At 33.6% G+C, this 16518-nt stretch overlaps 1 protein-coding gene across 4 annotated transcripts in view; it reads left to right on the plus strand.

The window, feature by feature from the left end:
* The window catches only part of STAG1 (stromal antigen 1), a 410325-nt gene that overhangs the window by 336548 nt on the left and 57259 nt on the right, over positions 1-16518 (plus strand). For all 4 annotated transcript variants that reach the window (XM_023260539.2, XM_045036401.1, XM_019810669.2 and 1 more), the window contains 2 exons: positions 833-903; positions 2671-2758. In XM_023260539.2, the coding sequence (XP_023116307.1) occupies positions 833-903; positions 2671-2758 (159 nt within the window). The remainder of the gene's footprint in view (positions 1-832; positions 904-2670; positions 2759-16518) is intronic.

Here is a 16518-nt window from a genome sequence, read left to right on the forward strand (position 1 = left end):
TACTTATAAGGAACAGCCACTCACCAGTGGTGTGCCCAGGATAGCAGCAGACCTCTCCCAACTGTTGTTTTTTTTTAATGTTTATTTTATTTTTGAAGGAGAGAGAGTGAGCATGACCAGAGGAGGGGCAGAGAGAAAGAGGGAGACAGGGGATCTGAAGCCCCAACATGGGGCTCGAACCCACAAACTGTGAGATCATGACCTGTGTTAAAATCAAGAGTCACACACTTATTCAACTGAGCCACCCAGGCACTTCTCCAGCTGGTTATTTTTATAATTATTTTTGTGATTCCCATTTCTTGCCCTCTTCCTCCAATCATTGTAAGGCAATTTGGAACCCCCACAGATTTCTGTGCTCTGATGGCCAGACTGATTTTCTTTTTAATCTATGTAACCAATTTTTCCAACTTCTAATTTTTAATTTTAACTTCTGAGTTTTATCAACCATTTTTTATTTTTCATTGTGATTTTGAGCTACCAAAGGAACTGACAGTAAAATCTTTGAAGTAACCATTAAAATCTTTAAAGCACGTACCTTTTCACTCAGCAGTTTCAGTGAATTTATGCTAAAGTATTAATCAAAAAAATGTACAAAGTTAACATTTATGACATTGTTTAAAATGCAAAAATGGTTATCTCTGGGTATTACAATTATGGCTGTTATTTTTTATTTTTTTGCTTATTTGTACCTTGTTTCTTACCAACAGTGAATATGTACTCTTTATATAATAAAAAAGAATTCTTTTAGGCAGTAAGCATTAACAGACTTTCGTGTGAATTTGAGGGTAAGTAAAGTTATGGTAATGAAGTGATATCTTTTTTTTATTTATAGGGAGAAGAAGCTGATGATGATGATATTTACAATGTTCTTTCTACATTAAAGCGGTTAACCTCTTTTCATAAGTACGTCATTTTATTTAGATTTGGTTAATAACATATATTAGCCAACGTAAAATAGACTGTTTTGATAATATTTGACGTCTGTATAACAATGGAAAATTTTAGACAAATATAGAGATGTTATGATTTTTTTACTATTCAGATTTTCTCTCTATAAATTATTGGTTTTTATTATTTGATTATTTAAGGAGTAAGATTTATCATTCAAGTGTAACAAAATGTACACTGTACACTGTAAAAGTTTGTTAATCAATATTATTAACACATTAGATGGGCTTACTCTATAAGCTAGAGTTGTTTTTTTTTTTTAATTTTTTAATATTCATTTTTGAAAGACAGAGACAGAGCATGAGTGAGGGAGGGGAAGAGAGAGAGACAGACACAGAATCTGAAGCAGGCTCCAGGCTTGAGCTGTCAGCCCAGAGCCCAATATGGAGCTCAAACTCATAAACCTTGAGATCATGACCTGAGCCGAAGTCGGACACTTAACCAACTGAGCCACCCAGGTGCCCCATAAGCTAGATAGAGTTTTACAGGTATAATTTTCAATTGATAGCTTTTAGAAATCTTAATAAGAAAAAAATTTGGGAGGAAGCCATGAAAGTTCATCTAAGTGTCATTTTCAAATTGTAATTTACATGTCCCTTGTTACTGAAGTGTGTTTGCTCCATAAAGAAAGGAAAATAAAGATCTTTGTTGTCTAAAGAATGTTTAAGTATAGCCCTTACATTAATGAACACTTCAGATTTCAAAAGCAATGTCTAAAATCTAAGACTTTTAGATTTTCTTTTTACACAAGTACATTTTTTAGACTTCTATGGAGAAATAAACTCTTAGTTTTAAAAATATTTTGACATTTCAAAATAATAATTGACAACTAATGTCAAAACTCCTATTTTAAAAAATATTTTGACATTTCAAAATGAAAGTTAACATTCACTGATCTATTTTTAGTAGTAGAACTCATGAGAAAATAAAATGTCAGCATTATTTCAATTAAGAAGCCTATAGCCACACTAAATTTCGAGCTTTGCCATATTTCCTTTCCCCTATTTCTGTCTTTCTTTATCTCTATTTTATGAATACAAATTTCTTTTAAAAATATATATGGGGGCGCCTGGGTGGCTCAGTCGGTTAAGCGGCCCACTTCGGCTCAGGTCATGATCTCACGGTCAGTGAGTTCAAGCCCCGTGTCGGGCTCTGTGCTGACAGCTCAGAGCCTGGAGCCTGTTTCAGATTCTGTGTCTCCCTCTCTCTGACCATCCCCCGTTCATGCTCTGTCTCTCTCTGTCTCAAAAATAAATAAACGTTAAAAAAAAATTAAAAAAAAAACCATATGTATTTTTATGTTTTGAAATTATGAATGGATTTGTTAAAATATGTTTTAAAATATACTAGGAAGAATGAAATGGAATACAAGCTTAGGTTGACTATGTAGTAGTAACCTTCATTGAAAGGTGCGAATTTTTATTGTTAATTAGTTTCTTTTAATTAATTCCTAATATCAGCTTATATATTTTGTCTCCTCTCCCCCTTCATCGTCCTTGTCCCTCTTTCCCTTTTCCCTTTTTCTTCCCTTCCTTCCTTTTTTCCCTACTTCCATCCTCTTTACTTCTTCCTTTCTTTCTGAGTACTTGAACATTTTTTATCCATCTTTTTTGATTCTATAAGAAAATGAAGTTAGTTTATACTTCTACCTACTCAAACTGAGTTCAAATTTCAATTTTCTTCTACTCTAAAATAAAGTTAATGCATTTTTGTTTATTTTAGTGCTCATGATCTCACAAAATGGGATCTATTTGGTAATTGCTACAGATTATTGAAGACTGGAATTGAACATGGAGCTATGCCAGAACAGGTAGGAGTTTGTTGATATTCCTTTGTCCATTTTAGAAGACGAAGCTTCTCTGAGATCACACAGGATTATTAAAAGCCTTACATAGAAAGTATAATCCTTAAATGCAGATGCCTCTTTTGAGAATTATTGCTATAGTAATTGAATATTACTGGTAGGTGTTCATGATTGGATGTTACTGGTAGGTGTAATATATCTTCAGGTTTGAACAGAAAAAAGTAGAGAAACTTTTTTATAATGTATTTTAAAAATTTAATACTAAAGTAAACATTATTGTTCTTTTAGGAAAAATCCCATTAATTTCCATAGTAGTAACTTCAAAACTTGATTCAGTTTGATGAAAATTCCTAATTATGGCTATATTGTAGGTACTGTTCTAGATATTGATAATGGTAAGCCTGAGGTACGGCTTACTTTTTATAGTAGAACCATAGCTAAGTAAACTTGGAGCCTCTATTTAGATTTTAGACCTTTTTGCCTTCATATGTAAGTTGGAATGGAAAGGGCAGGAATTCACCAAATTTCTCTAGTCTGGAAGACACTTAAAATAGTCAGTTCTATATGAGAATTAAGTTGTTAATTGTTAATTAACAGTTACAGTTATTACAGTTGTTAATGGTTACATGTAATGTAGTTAATTTTAATTGACAATTGCATATAGTTATTGTTACTTAGCAATAACAATCTGTTGTAAGAATTAAGAGTTGTTTTGTATACTGCATATACTCATTCATTAGACCAAAATATCAACCAATAGTGAAGTATAGGTGGTGTTTAGGGGTGGTCTCATGTATTTCCATTTGGTAATGAATGCTTAAATACTAAAGCAGTAAGAATTTCAGCAGGTATAACAATTATGATTTTATATTAAAAGTTAATCACAGAAGTATACTTTCTCATTGCTCTGTTTATATTCTCAAGCTGTTCTTTAAAGTTGAAAGGGATAGAGTTGAGGTATTCCTTGTTTTGGTTTCCTCATTTTCCTCAAGAAGATAATGAGAATAGCACAACTCTGTTTCATCTGGGGATTATAATTATGTCAAAATTTATTTTTAATTCACTATACCATCATTTATTGTAGAACTGACTTGTGACTTCTTTGGTTGTCGTCTTTGATTATCTTGGTTTTCTCTTACTTATTTTCTTATTTCTTCCATTTTTAATTTCTTAGAGTAAGAGAACACATACATGTGACATTTGCTTATACTTTGTTAATCTTAACACATACTTTCTTTTTTTTAATTCAAGTATAATTAACAGAGTGTTATATTAGTTTCAGGTGTACAATATAGTGATTTGATAGTTCTGTACATTACTCAATGCTCATCAAAAGTGTACTCTTAATCCCCTTCACCTCCTTCACCCATCCCCCCACTCACCTCCCCTCTGGGAACCATCAGTTTGTTCTCTAAGGTGAAGAGTCTGTTTTTTTATTTGTCTCTTTTTTTGTTTTGTGTTTCTGTGTTTTGTTTCTTAAATTCCACTTATGAGTGAAATCATATAGTATTTGTCTTTTTCTGACTGACTTATTTCTCTTAGTATTACATCCTCTCGCTCCATCCATGCTGTTGCAAATGTCAAGATTTCATTCTTTTTTATGAACCATAATATTCCACTGGTGTGTGTGTGTGTGTGTAAACACACATGCATATACATGCATACATACATACCACATCTTCTTTATCCATTTATTTAGTTGATGGATGCTTGGGCTGCTTCCATAATTTGACTATTGTAAATAATGCTGCAGTAAACATAGGGGTGCAAATGTTTCAAATTAGTATTTTTGTATTCTTTGGGTAAATACCCAGTAGGAGAATTACTGGATCATTTTTATTTTTTTGAGGAATGCTGCACCAGTTTGCATTCCCACCAGCAGTGCACAGATGTTTCTTTTTCTCTACATCCATGTTTGCACTTGTTGTTTCCTGTTTGATTTTAACCATTCTAACAAGTGTGAGGTGATATTTCATTGAAGTTTTGATTTGCATTTCCCTAGTGATAAGTGATGATGAAAATCTTTTCATGTGTCTGTTGGTCATCTGTGTGTTTCCTTTGGAGAAATGTCTGTTTCTGTCTTCTTCCCATTTTTTAATTGTATTATTTGTTTCTGTGGTGTTGAGTTGTGTAAGTTCTTCATACATTTTGGATACTAACCCTTTCTTTATCAGATATGTCATTTGCAAATATCTTCTCCCATTCCGTAGGTTGTCTTTTAGTTTTCTTGATTGTTTCCTTCGCTGTGTAGAAGCTTTTTATTTTGATACAGTCTCAATAGTTTATTTTTGCTTTTCTCTCCCTTGCCTCAGGAAACCTGTCTAAAAAAATGTTGCTGTGGCTGATGTCAGCGAAATTACTGCCTGTTCTCTCTTCTAGGATTTTTATGGTTTCAGGTCTCACATTTGGATCTTTAATCCATTTGAGTTTATTTTTGGGTATGGTGAAAGAAAATGGTCCCAGCCTCTTTCTTTTGCATGTTGTCCAGTTTCCCCAGCACCATTTGTTGAAGAGACTTTTTCCCATTGCATATTCTTGCCTCCTTTGTAAAGATAAATTGACCATATAATCATGGGTTTATTTTGGTGCTCTCCCTTCTGTTCCACTAATCTATATGTCTGTTTTTGTGCCAGGACCCTACTGCTTTGATTACTACAACTTTGTAGTTTATGTCAAAATCTGGGATTGTGATCCCTTCAGTTTTGTTCTTTTTTTTTTTTTCAAGATTGTTTTGGCTGTTCAGGATCTTCTGTCACAATTTTAGGATTGTTTTTTCTAGATCTGTGAAAAATGCTGTCAGTATTTTGATAAGGATTGCATTGAATCTGTAGTTTGCTTTGGGTAGTATGGACATTTTAACAATATTGGTTCTTCCAATCCACAATCATGGAATATATTTCTATTTGTGTCGTTAGACATGTCCTTAAAACTTTAATCATGTATATGAAGTTTTAGTGCATCACTACTAGATTGTGCTCTTGTTTGTTTTAGCAATAGAAACTATTTAGCAGTCAGCAGCTCTTAGAAACATGTCTTTAGATACCTACAATTGAAAATCTGAAAAGTATACAGAATTCAGCCAGTTCTTCATAAGACCATACAGGCTCACTTTTGTAGATTGCCACTCTGTACTTTAAAATTCAGAGAAAATACCTTTTTTGAGTAAAGATAACAAATAACTACCAGAATGTTTGTGATTGCTTACCTTTAGTTATGCTTAATATTCTGAAGATAATTTAAAATTAATCGTCTAGCAGTTTTGGGTAATTGTATTGTCCATATGCTTGACTGTTTGTTTTCCATGGTAACCGTTTTAACTAGAAGTTTCCTAGTCTTCTGAGTTATTTTTTTTTCTTTCCTCTTCCACTGATCTCTTTTCTCATGCCAAAACTGTTTTAACTATTACAGGTTTAGAATATGTGAGACTGAAGTTTAGAAGAATTTACCTGTGTATAATAATCTTTTAACTCAAATTATAGAAGAATTATATAGAAAAATAAACTCTTATTTCCTTCATCTGATTCATCTATTGTCACAAGTTTTCCACAGTTGCATACTCGCAAGCTTTCTCACTTTCTCTCTCTCTATATATATATTTTATTTTCATATAAATATGCATATGTAAAACAGTAATATTCTTTTTTTAATGTTTTATTTTATTTTTGAGAGAGAGAGACAGTGCACAAGCAGGGTAGGGGGAGAGAGAGGGGGAGACACAGAATCTGAAGTAGGCTCCAGGCTCTGAGTTATCAGCACAGAGCCCAACGCGGAGCTTGAACTCACAAGCTGTGAGACCATGACCTAAGCCAAACTCAGAAGCCCAACCGATGAGCCTCCAGACACCCCTAATGATATTCTTCATAGCAGTTTTCCCCCAGCCCAGAATTCAAGCAATAATAATACATTGCATCCAGTTTTTAATGTCTTTTTTTTTTTTGGTCTTTTAATCTGGAATGCTTTCTTGTTCTTTGTGTTTCATGACATTGACACTTTGAAGATACAGGCTAATTATTTTATAGAATGTACTCAACTGGGGTGCCTGGGTGGCTCAGTTGGTTGAGCGTCTGACTCTTGGTTTTTGGCTCAGGTTGTGATCTCAGGGTCGTGAGATCAAACCCCACTTTGGGGCTTAAGAGTCTCTCTCTTCCTCTGTCCTTCTCCCTGGCTTACACACACTCTCCCTGTCTCAAATTAATAAATATTTAAAAAAATAATAAAAGAATCTCCTCAACTTAGTTTTGTCTAATCTACATGTTTAGATTCATTCATATAATGCATTCTCGGTAGAATGCTACAATAAATGATATTCTGCCCTCAGTGCATCACATCAGGAGGCACATGATGTCATTTTGTTTCCTATTGTGATATTAACTTTGATCACTTTAATAAGGTAGGCTCTGCCAAGTCTATCCTGTGTAGAGTTTCCATTTTCTTTTTTAATGTGGAAAGATTCCTTAAGAATATTCCTGTTTTGGGGTGCCTGGGTGGCGCAGTCGGTTAAGCGTCCGACTTCAGCCAGGTCACGATCTCGCGGTCCGTGAGTTCGAGCCCCGCGTCAGGCTCTAGGCTGATGGCTCGGAGCCTGGAGCCTGTTTCTGATTCTGTGTCTCCCTCTCTCTCTGCCCCTCCCCCGTTCATGCTCTGTCTCTCTCTGTCCCAAAAATAAATAAAAACGCTGAAGAAAAAAAAAGAATATTCCTGTTTCTTATCAAACTTTGATATAATGTTAGCATCCATTTATGATTCTTGCCTCAGTCATTTATTTCTCTCATGGTCACAAATGAAGTAAATAGTGACTTTCCATCATTTATTTATGTCATTTATTTATGTCATTTATTTGTTGGCCCTCTGCTATAAAGAAGAACTTGCCCTTCTTCATTCATTTATTCATTTTTTAAAATTCATATAGACTCGTGGATTACTACTTTATTCCTATTCTGTCCAGCTGGTTAAAATTGAGTTCTATTGTTAATTTATTTTGGTGTTCAAATTGTTGTAGAATTAGACAGAGGGAGTTGCTTTGATACCTCCTCCTCCTGTGTGCTTTTAAATATTTTTTTGAATACTTCAGAGAAAGAATATGGCATCTGGCATCTGTTTGTGTCCTCCCCTATTCTAATGAGTTTTTAACCTACAAAAAGTATTAAAAATTATTACAGTTCTATAACACAGTAAACAATCCACATTTCAGAATTTATTGTAGTATTTCTTTTCTTTTTTTTTTTTTTAAGTTTATTTATTTTGAGAGAGAGAACACCAGCAGGGAAAGGGCAGAGAGAAGAGAGGGAAAGAGAATCCCAAGCAGGCTCTACTGACCGCGCAGAACCTGACGCAGGGCTCAATCCCACGAGGAGTGAGATCATGACCTGAGTCGAAGTCAGTAGTTGGACACTTAACTGACTGAGCTACCCAGGTGCCCCAATTTGTAGTATTTCTTCATATAATTTTTTGTAAAATAAAGGCAAGAAATATTTAAATTCTCCCTATTTTGTTTTGTGATTTTATGCCTATTGCCTGTTGGTGTCCTTGTAAGTTTATACCTTGTTTTAGAGAACATCTATCAAAAATAAAATATTAAACTTCTGCTTTAATATATAGTTGCCAGAATTGTCTGAATTGATCCTACAAATTGAAAGCCAATAAAGAACATTTGTGAATTGTTTTGGTAAATATTTGCTATATAACAAGATAGTGAGAGTAAACCCATAAAGAGGAAGGGAATATAATCACAGGTCGCTAACTCTGGGCTTCTCAAGGCATCAATAATAGAAAATTTTTTTTGTACTTTTCACATATAGTAATACTTTAAGTCTTTACATGTATACATTTGTTTAAGCCTTATGACAACCCTATGGGATATGTATGCTTATACTATTTTTATTGATGATGAAACTGAAACATCGAGATATTAAATAACTTGCCTAATGTTACATAGCTGTTGCATATCCACTCAAACCAAGCTTTTAAATTCTTTTCAGTGTCTCTTCACATTTCTTGCTACTAATTTGCTACTGCTGTTTGCTATCGCATCCCTTCTGATGTTTGCCCCATGTCAAACTCTTTTTTTTTTTTTAATCTTTTTATTTTGTCTAAACATCTTTTGTATTTTTTCAGTGGGAATTGTGGGGAGAGATTAAATGCTTGTACTTTACCATCATGAACTCGTAATCAACACATTTCTTTAGAATGAACATAGGTTGAGTTTAACTTCAGTAACATTATTGCTATTGGATAGATTATGACTTTCTGTGTAAATAATGCAGTCATACTGTCTTTAGAAGAATGCTGATATGTTCCTTAGAAGACTACACACTTTTTTCCTTGACTGAACTTAGAAATGATTTCAGTTACTTCTGACTATTCCTTGGGCATGTTATATCAAAATTTGGCTACCACCCCCACATACATCCAGATTACCACCTACCTTTTTATTATTGATCAAAAATGTGTTTGAGTGTCAGATCCTAAAGGAGGGAATATTAGAAGCATCCTTAATCTCAAGAGATTTTTATCTTTTAAAAAATTCTACCTCCTCAATATCTCTTTTGCCACCATTCTTTTAGACCTACTATCATTTTCTTAGTTTAATCCTTTATATTTTCTCTTGTGAATCACAGTAGTAGTTACCTATTTTGTCTTAGTAACCTTAGTTTTAACTTTTTTCTAATCTAGGCTCTGTTCTAGTAATTCTCAACTGTATGTATGTATCAGAAAACCTTATGGAGTTGTTGGATGTTTTATTTTTTGTTTTTAAATACTCATACAAATACCTCATACTCATACAAATACCATTGTAGACTAAATTGGTGTAATCACTTTAGAAAGTTACTTGTCAAATTCTTATCAAAATTAAAAGCAGATATACCCTTGATTGACATTTATATTTTAGGAATTTAGACTACAGATATATACTTGGAGATGTGTAAAAAGACATAGGTACAAAGACGTTCATCATAGCATTACTTATAAAAAATTACAACTTGAAATAATCTAAATTTTGATCAGGAGATAACCAGTTAGCTTTGGTAGGATAGTTTTGATTCTATGCAGTGCTATGTCACTGTAAATTTTAAAGTGTTAATATTATTTATGTTAAATATTCTATGTGAGAAAATTTAATGCAAAAGGCAAGGAGTAGAATGGTTATATAAATTTAAAGAGGTGATAAGATTTCAATATACAGACACCTGTTAATTGACAGATTGTATCTGGGATGATACATAAGGAACTGTTGAACAATGGCTTTCTTAATGGAAAACTAGAGATCTGTAGTGTTCAAGAAACTTAGTTTGAATTGTACACCATTATACTGTTGGATATTTCACTATGTACATCAACTGCTTTTTAAATTTAAAAATCTGTTGTTGAGTAACGAATAACTCAAAATTGACATTTGAAAACTGTGTACGGTTTAGGGGCGCCTGGGTAGCTCAGTCGGCTGAGCATCCAACTTAGGCTCAGGTCATGATCTCGCAGTCTGTGAGTTCGAGCCCTGTGTCGGGCTCTGTGCTAACAGCTCAGAGTCTGGAGCCTGCTTCAGATTCTGTCTCCCTCTCTCTGCCCCTCCCCCGCTCATGCTCTGTCTCTCTCTGTCAAAAATAAATAAATATTAAAAAAAGATTGAAAACTATGTATGGTTTATAATAGCACCAAAAAACATGAAATAACTTTGGCATAAATCAACAAAATGTGTGCAAGATCTGTATGCTGAAAACTACAAAACACTAATGAAAGAAATCAAAGATTTTAATAAATGAAGATTATATCATGTTCATGAATTAGAAGACTTAATATTGTTAAGATGTCACTTTTCCCCAAATTGATCTTAGGTTGACTAACACAATTCCATTTAAAATCTCTGCAGGATTTTTTGTAGAAACTGACAACTTGATTCATACAATTTATATTGAAGGGCAGGGGTGCCTGGGTGGCTCAGTTGGTTAAGCGACCAACTTTGGCTCAGGTCATGATCTCACAGTTTGTGAGTTGGAGCCCCGCGTTGGGCTCTGTGCTGACGGCTCAGAGCCCGGAGCCTACTTCAGATTCTATGTCTCCCCTCTCTTTACCTGTCCCCTGCTCACACTCTGTGTCTCTCTGTCTCTCATTAATAAATAAATGTAAAAAAAAATTATATTGAAGGGCAAAATAATTTTTAAAAAGAACAAAGGTAGAATATTCACACTACCTTAAAGACTAAACAGTAACTTTGACAGTGTGGTACTGAAGAAAGGCTAGACATAGATCAAAGGAGCAGTATAGAGAATCCAGAAATACATTCACATATATGTGGTAAGTTGATTTTTGACAGAGGTGCTAGGGCATTTCTTTGGAGAAGGGATAACCTTCTTAACAAATGGTTCTAAAATGAATATATATATATGGGGAGAAAAAAGAATCTCAGTTCACACTTCATACCATCTACAAAATTAACTCAAAATAGACCTTTAGACCATAAAACTAAATGCACCACCTGCAAGTATAAAACATCTGAAAGTACACACAGGAGAAAATCTTTGTGACCTTTAAGTTAATCAAAGATTTCTTACATACAACATCAGAAGCATGATCCATAATTTAAAAATTTCAAAAATACACATTCAGCAAAATTAAGCACTTCTGCTCTTGAAAGATCATGTTAAGAGAATTGAAAATACAAGTATATAAGACCAAAAGATATTTACAAATCACATATCTGATAACAGACTTGTACTCAAAATAATAAAGATCTCTCAAAATTCAGTGGTAAAAACAACAGATAATTCACCATAGAAGATAGATGAAAAACACATGAAAAGCAGCTTATCTCATTAGTCATTAGAGAAATGCAGATTAAAAGCATGATGAGATTTAGAAAGCAGTGGAGCTTGTATGTTGCTGGAAGGAATGCACAATGGTACATTCACTTCAGAAAGCAATTTGGCAATTTCTTATAAAGTTAAATACACACTTACCATCTGGCCCAGCAGTCCATCTCCTGAGTATTTATCCAAGAGAAATGAAAACTTAAGTTTTCACGTAAAAACTTTTTTTCACATAAAAACCTATACTGGAATGTGTATAGCAGCTGTATTCATAATTGCCCCAAACTGCCAACAACTCAAATGTCCATCAAGTGGTGAAGGTATAAAAACAAATTATATTATCATCCATACAGTAGAATACTTCTCAGCAATAAAATGGAAGGTACCACTGAACCACTGTCATGCAACAACATGGATGAGTCTCAGTAACATACAGAGTCAAAGAAACCAGATGCACAAAGCTATGTGCTGTACAATTTTATTATACATTTTGGAAGAAGCAAAACTTACAGAGTCAGAAAACAGAAATCCAGAATGGTGCAGGGAGCTGACTACAGAAGGGTATGGGGGAATTTGAAGGATGATGAACTGTTCTATTTCTTGATTGTTTTGATGACTACCTGATGATACATTTGTCAAAACTGCAGAACTGTATGTTGAAAACAGTAAATTTTTCTTTGTATATAAATTATATCTTAATTTTTTTAATGCACAAGGACAAATATAAGAGTAATTATTGCTCATACTTAATGAAGTCCATTTCAAAGCCTGACCAATGTATGTTTTGAAGTTTAGAAAGCCCCGGACCAAAACACAACCATAAGAACAAAAGAAAACATTTATCACATGGTGGAAATTTCAGAACCAAGAGCCTTAGGTAGAAAAGTTTGATATAACCTTTATTCTTATTTTTCAGCTCTCTAGCAAAGTTATATATAATGGCTGCCGATATTATTTAAATTAAAGTTAGTTGTTTAAAGCGATTATTGGACTGTTTTTGTTGACTCTAAATCTTCAGGGGTGCAACATGAAAATTTCTATTTTTTAATCTTCATAGATCCTTCAGAAGCATGGCTAGAGTGAAGTACATCTGCTCTCTTAGAAGACAACATATAGTGTTATACCATGTTTTAAAAGTTGAAAAACTAGAAAAATCAAACAGTGTATTTTCCAATGATATGTATATGTGATAAAATTATTTTTTTAAGAGCCAGGACATGATATATATGAAATTTAGTAGAATGGTTTGCCAGTCTTAAGGAATAGGGGAAGAGATCATAGATGGATACCAAATTATTGGTATCATAGTAGTTCTTAAATTTGGTAGTCTGTTCATAGGTTAATTTTATTATTATGCTTTATAATACAACTATTTTCAAGTATCAAATATTACATTAAAATATCTTAACAAAGAACAAATGGAAGCACTTTTCTTTGTTCTTGCTAGTGGGATATTTTTGAAACACCTGATCATGTTACTCTTCTGTTCAGATATGAACATGTTACTATCTGTGCATTACCTAGCATTCTTAGGATAACACCCAGATTTTTATGTCATACTGAGGTGACCATGTTGTTGTCCAAACAAGTGTACTTTTGAAAGTGAAAAGGAGTACTGTTAATAATTATTCCAAGGCATAGGTATAAACCAGGATATATAGTCACTCTTTTATAAGGCCCTCTGTGATTTGGTTTTTGCTGATCTAGCCTCAGTATATGCTTATACTTACTCTGTTGGTGAGGCTTTTTTTTGAAATTGCTTTTTCTTCAACTTACATTGTCCCTTTGTTGCCAGGTTAAATCTTACATCTTTCTTTAAAGATTTAGTATACACTTTTGCTTCTCTAGAAAGTTTTTCCTAACCATATTACTCTTCCTGGCTAAGACAGGTGTCCTTCTTCTTGCCCCTTAACACCTGACCCTGCATGTGTACACTTAGTCACACCAGTTACTAAATTGTTACAGTTGAAACTTATTTTCCATCTAGATTATTCTCTAAGATCAGGTAATATATTTGTTTTAAGCTCCTAGTCTAGCAGAAGACTTGGATACTGAGTAAAACATCTGTTAGAAAAACAGAGCTCTTATTTTTCAGATTACAGTTTTAAATTGCCGTACAATTATATCTCTGATTAGTTTTTATATGCCTCTCTAAAATAACCTTTCTTTATGTTTCCCCATCTTTTTGTTGTATTAATTTTATTTTTTTTTGTTTTTATAGTAAAAAACACATAACATGAAGTCTACTCTCAACAAATTTTTAAGTCTCTAGTACAGTATTGTTAACTATAGGCACAATGTTGTATGGCAGATCTTCAGTTTCATTTTACTTTTTAAGTTCTTTATATTAATGTTCTTAAGCTTATGTCATTTGTTGCAGTAATTTACCAATGGGAATTTTTAATTTTATTATATCTTGTTGTCTGGTATATAAATATTCTTTATATAATCAGAATTATCAGTTTTTTGTTTGATATCTTACTTGGAAAGCCTTCCCACACATTTCTAAGTCATTTAAATATTCACTTCTTTTTTTTCTTGTGTTTTAATAGTGTTATTTTTTGTAATGTTTAGGGGGGGCACCTGTGTGGCTCATTCGGTTAAGCATCTGACTCTTGGTTTCAGCTCAGGTCATGATCTCACGGTTTGTGAGATCAAATCCCACGAAAAGAGAGATTCTGTCTCTCTTTCTCTCTGCCCCCGCCCCACTTGCATTTTCTCTTTCTCTCAATATAAATAAACTTAAAAAAAAAAAAGTTTGGAATCTATTTGCATAAATTATTCATTTTACTTTGAATATGTCTTTAAGTGACTATTCTTCTCTTGGAATTATGAATGTTCCCTACTTTCACCATTTTATGTGGACCAAAATTCTGTCTCCACTAAGTATTATGTTATGGTTTCTTAGTGATTTAGGAATGGTTGAGATGTTGTATATGTTGTTTGGACAATTGTTTGCTTGTATTACTAGAGAATTTCAAGGTCAGCAGCAGAAATTGCTCATTGGATCTTTCAAGCTGATCAATGACATGAAAAGTGGCAAGATCTTTTTTAATGTTAAAGCCTACATTGTTTGGGAAGAAAAGGCTAGTACACATGAACTGTTTAAGAGTAGGCCTAAGGTTGTATGATGTGAATGCCTGGAGAGTGTCCTTTTCACTATATGCCAAACCCTCTTTTGGAGATCACTATGAAGAAATCTCACTAAAAGAGATTATAATATTCCATACTGGACCTTATCATTGACATATCACATTTTTCTTCATACTCTTCCTTGTTTTAAAAAAAAATTTTTTAACGTTTATTTATTTTTGAGACAGAGAAAGACAAAGCATGAACGGGGGAGGGTCAGAGAGAGAGAGACACAGAATCTGAAACAGGCTCCAGGCTCTGAGCTGTCAGCACAGAGCCCGACGCGGGGCTCGAACTCACGGACTGCGAGATCATGACCTGAGCTGAAGTCGGACACTTAACCGACCGAGCCACGCAGGCGCCCCACTCTTCCTTGTTTTAAATACTACTTGAAACTTATGAGAAAGCTTGACAGCAGAATTCCAGGGTCCAAAACTGTCAAGGATTAATATGCATTTGCCTGCTGTGTAATCCATTCCTTGAGAAGTCTTTTAATTTCTTAGTTGCAGAAGTTAATCTTTTACTATTTGTATTTTTAACTCTGTTTTTTACCCTTACGATGATTTTTTTTTTTTAATGTATAGTATACTACGGCCACTGGTAATACAATGCATGGGATGATTCTTCATTCTCAAAGCACATGTAGAACTTAGGAATCTTTCTTCTCTATTAAAGAATTATTTGTTACTTATCACTATGACTTGCCTTAATGTTTTTGCTTTTGTTAGCATTTTCTCAAGAAAATTATTACTGCAAACTCTTTGCCATATTGACTATTATTTTTAATTATTATATGGTAAAACTGACCTTTTTTTCTTTTATGTAAAGTTATGAATTTTAACATGTGCATAGATTTATATAATCACCATCACAAGGGATATCACAGATCTACTTTTTTCTTCATTCGATCCCTTTATAATTAGATGCTTGCCCTACCTACAACTCCTGCAAACCACTGCTCTGTTTTCCATCACTATGGATTTGTCTTTTTAAGGTTTCCGAATAAATGAAATCATAAAGTGTTGTAACCCTTTAGAACATAAAATCTTTCAGTGAGCATAATGTCTTCACTGACCATAATGCCTTTGAGATTAATCCAAATTGTTTGAATCAGTAGTTGGTTCATTTTTCAATTAATCGTTGGTTCAATTCTACTCCATTGTGTAGCCGTTTGTTTTATTCATTCACCTGTTGAAAGGCATTTGGGTTGTTTCCATCTTTTCACTGTCACAACTAAAGTGAACATATGTGTACAGCTTTTTATATGAACATAAGTTTTCACTTCTCTAAAGTAAATGCCCAAGAGCATAGTTGCAGGTATTAGGGTATCAGTGTGTGTTTGACTTTATTAGAAACTGCCACACCATTTTCCAGAGTGTCTGCACCATTCTCCATTCCTTCCAGCAACGCGAAAGTCCCATTTGTTCCGCATCCTTAGCAGAGCTTGATTAGTTTTTACTTTAGCCCTCCTTGTAGGTATGTAGTGGTATCTCATTGTGCTTTTAATTAATGTACATTTCCTTAATGCTAATGATGTTAAACATCTTTTCATGTGCTTATTTGCCAGCCTTACATTCTTCTTGGTAAAGCCATGTTGATTATCAATTTGCATCTAAAGACTTTTTTTTAAGGGGATATTGTCACGCACATTAACCTACTCTGAATATGATAGAAAAACCAGTATTGGATATGAAAAGCAGACTAGTATGAGGTTGAATTTACTCTCTTGTCATGCATGTAGCCACTAAAAAAAAATTGATCCTCCAACCCCTTAAAGTCTCTTGCAAACAGAAAAGTGAAACAACCCCAATTTATCCCACAGTCATTATGTGG

This window comes from Felis catus, chromosome C2, assembly GCF_018350175.1.
Source record: "Felis catus isolate Fca126 chromosome C2, F.catus_Fca126_mat1.0, whole genome shotgun sequence".
Lineage (NCBI taxonomy): Eukaryota > Metazoa > Chordata > Mammalia > Carnivora > Felidae > Felis > Felis catus.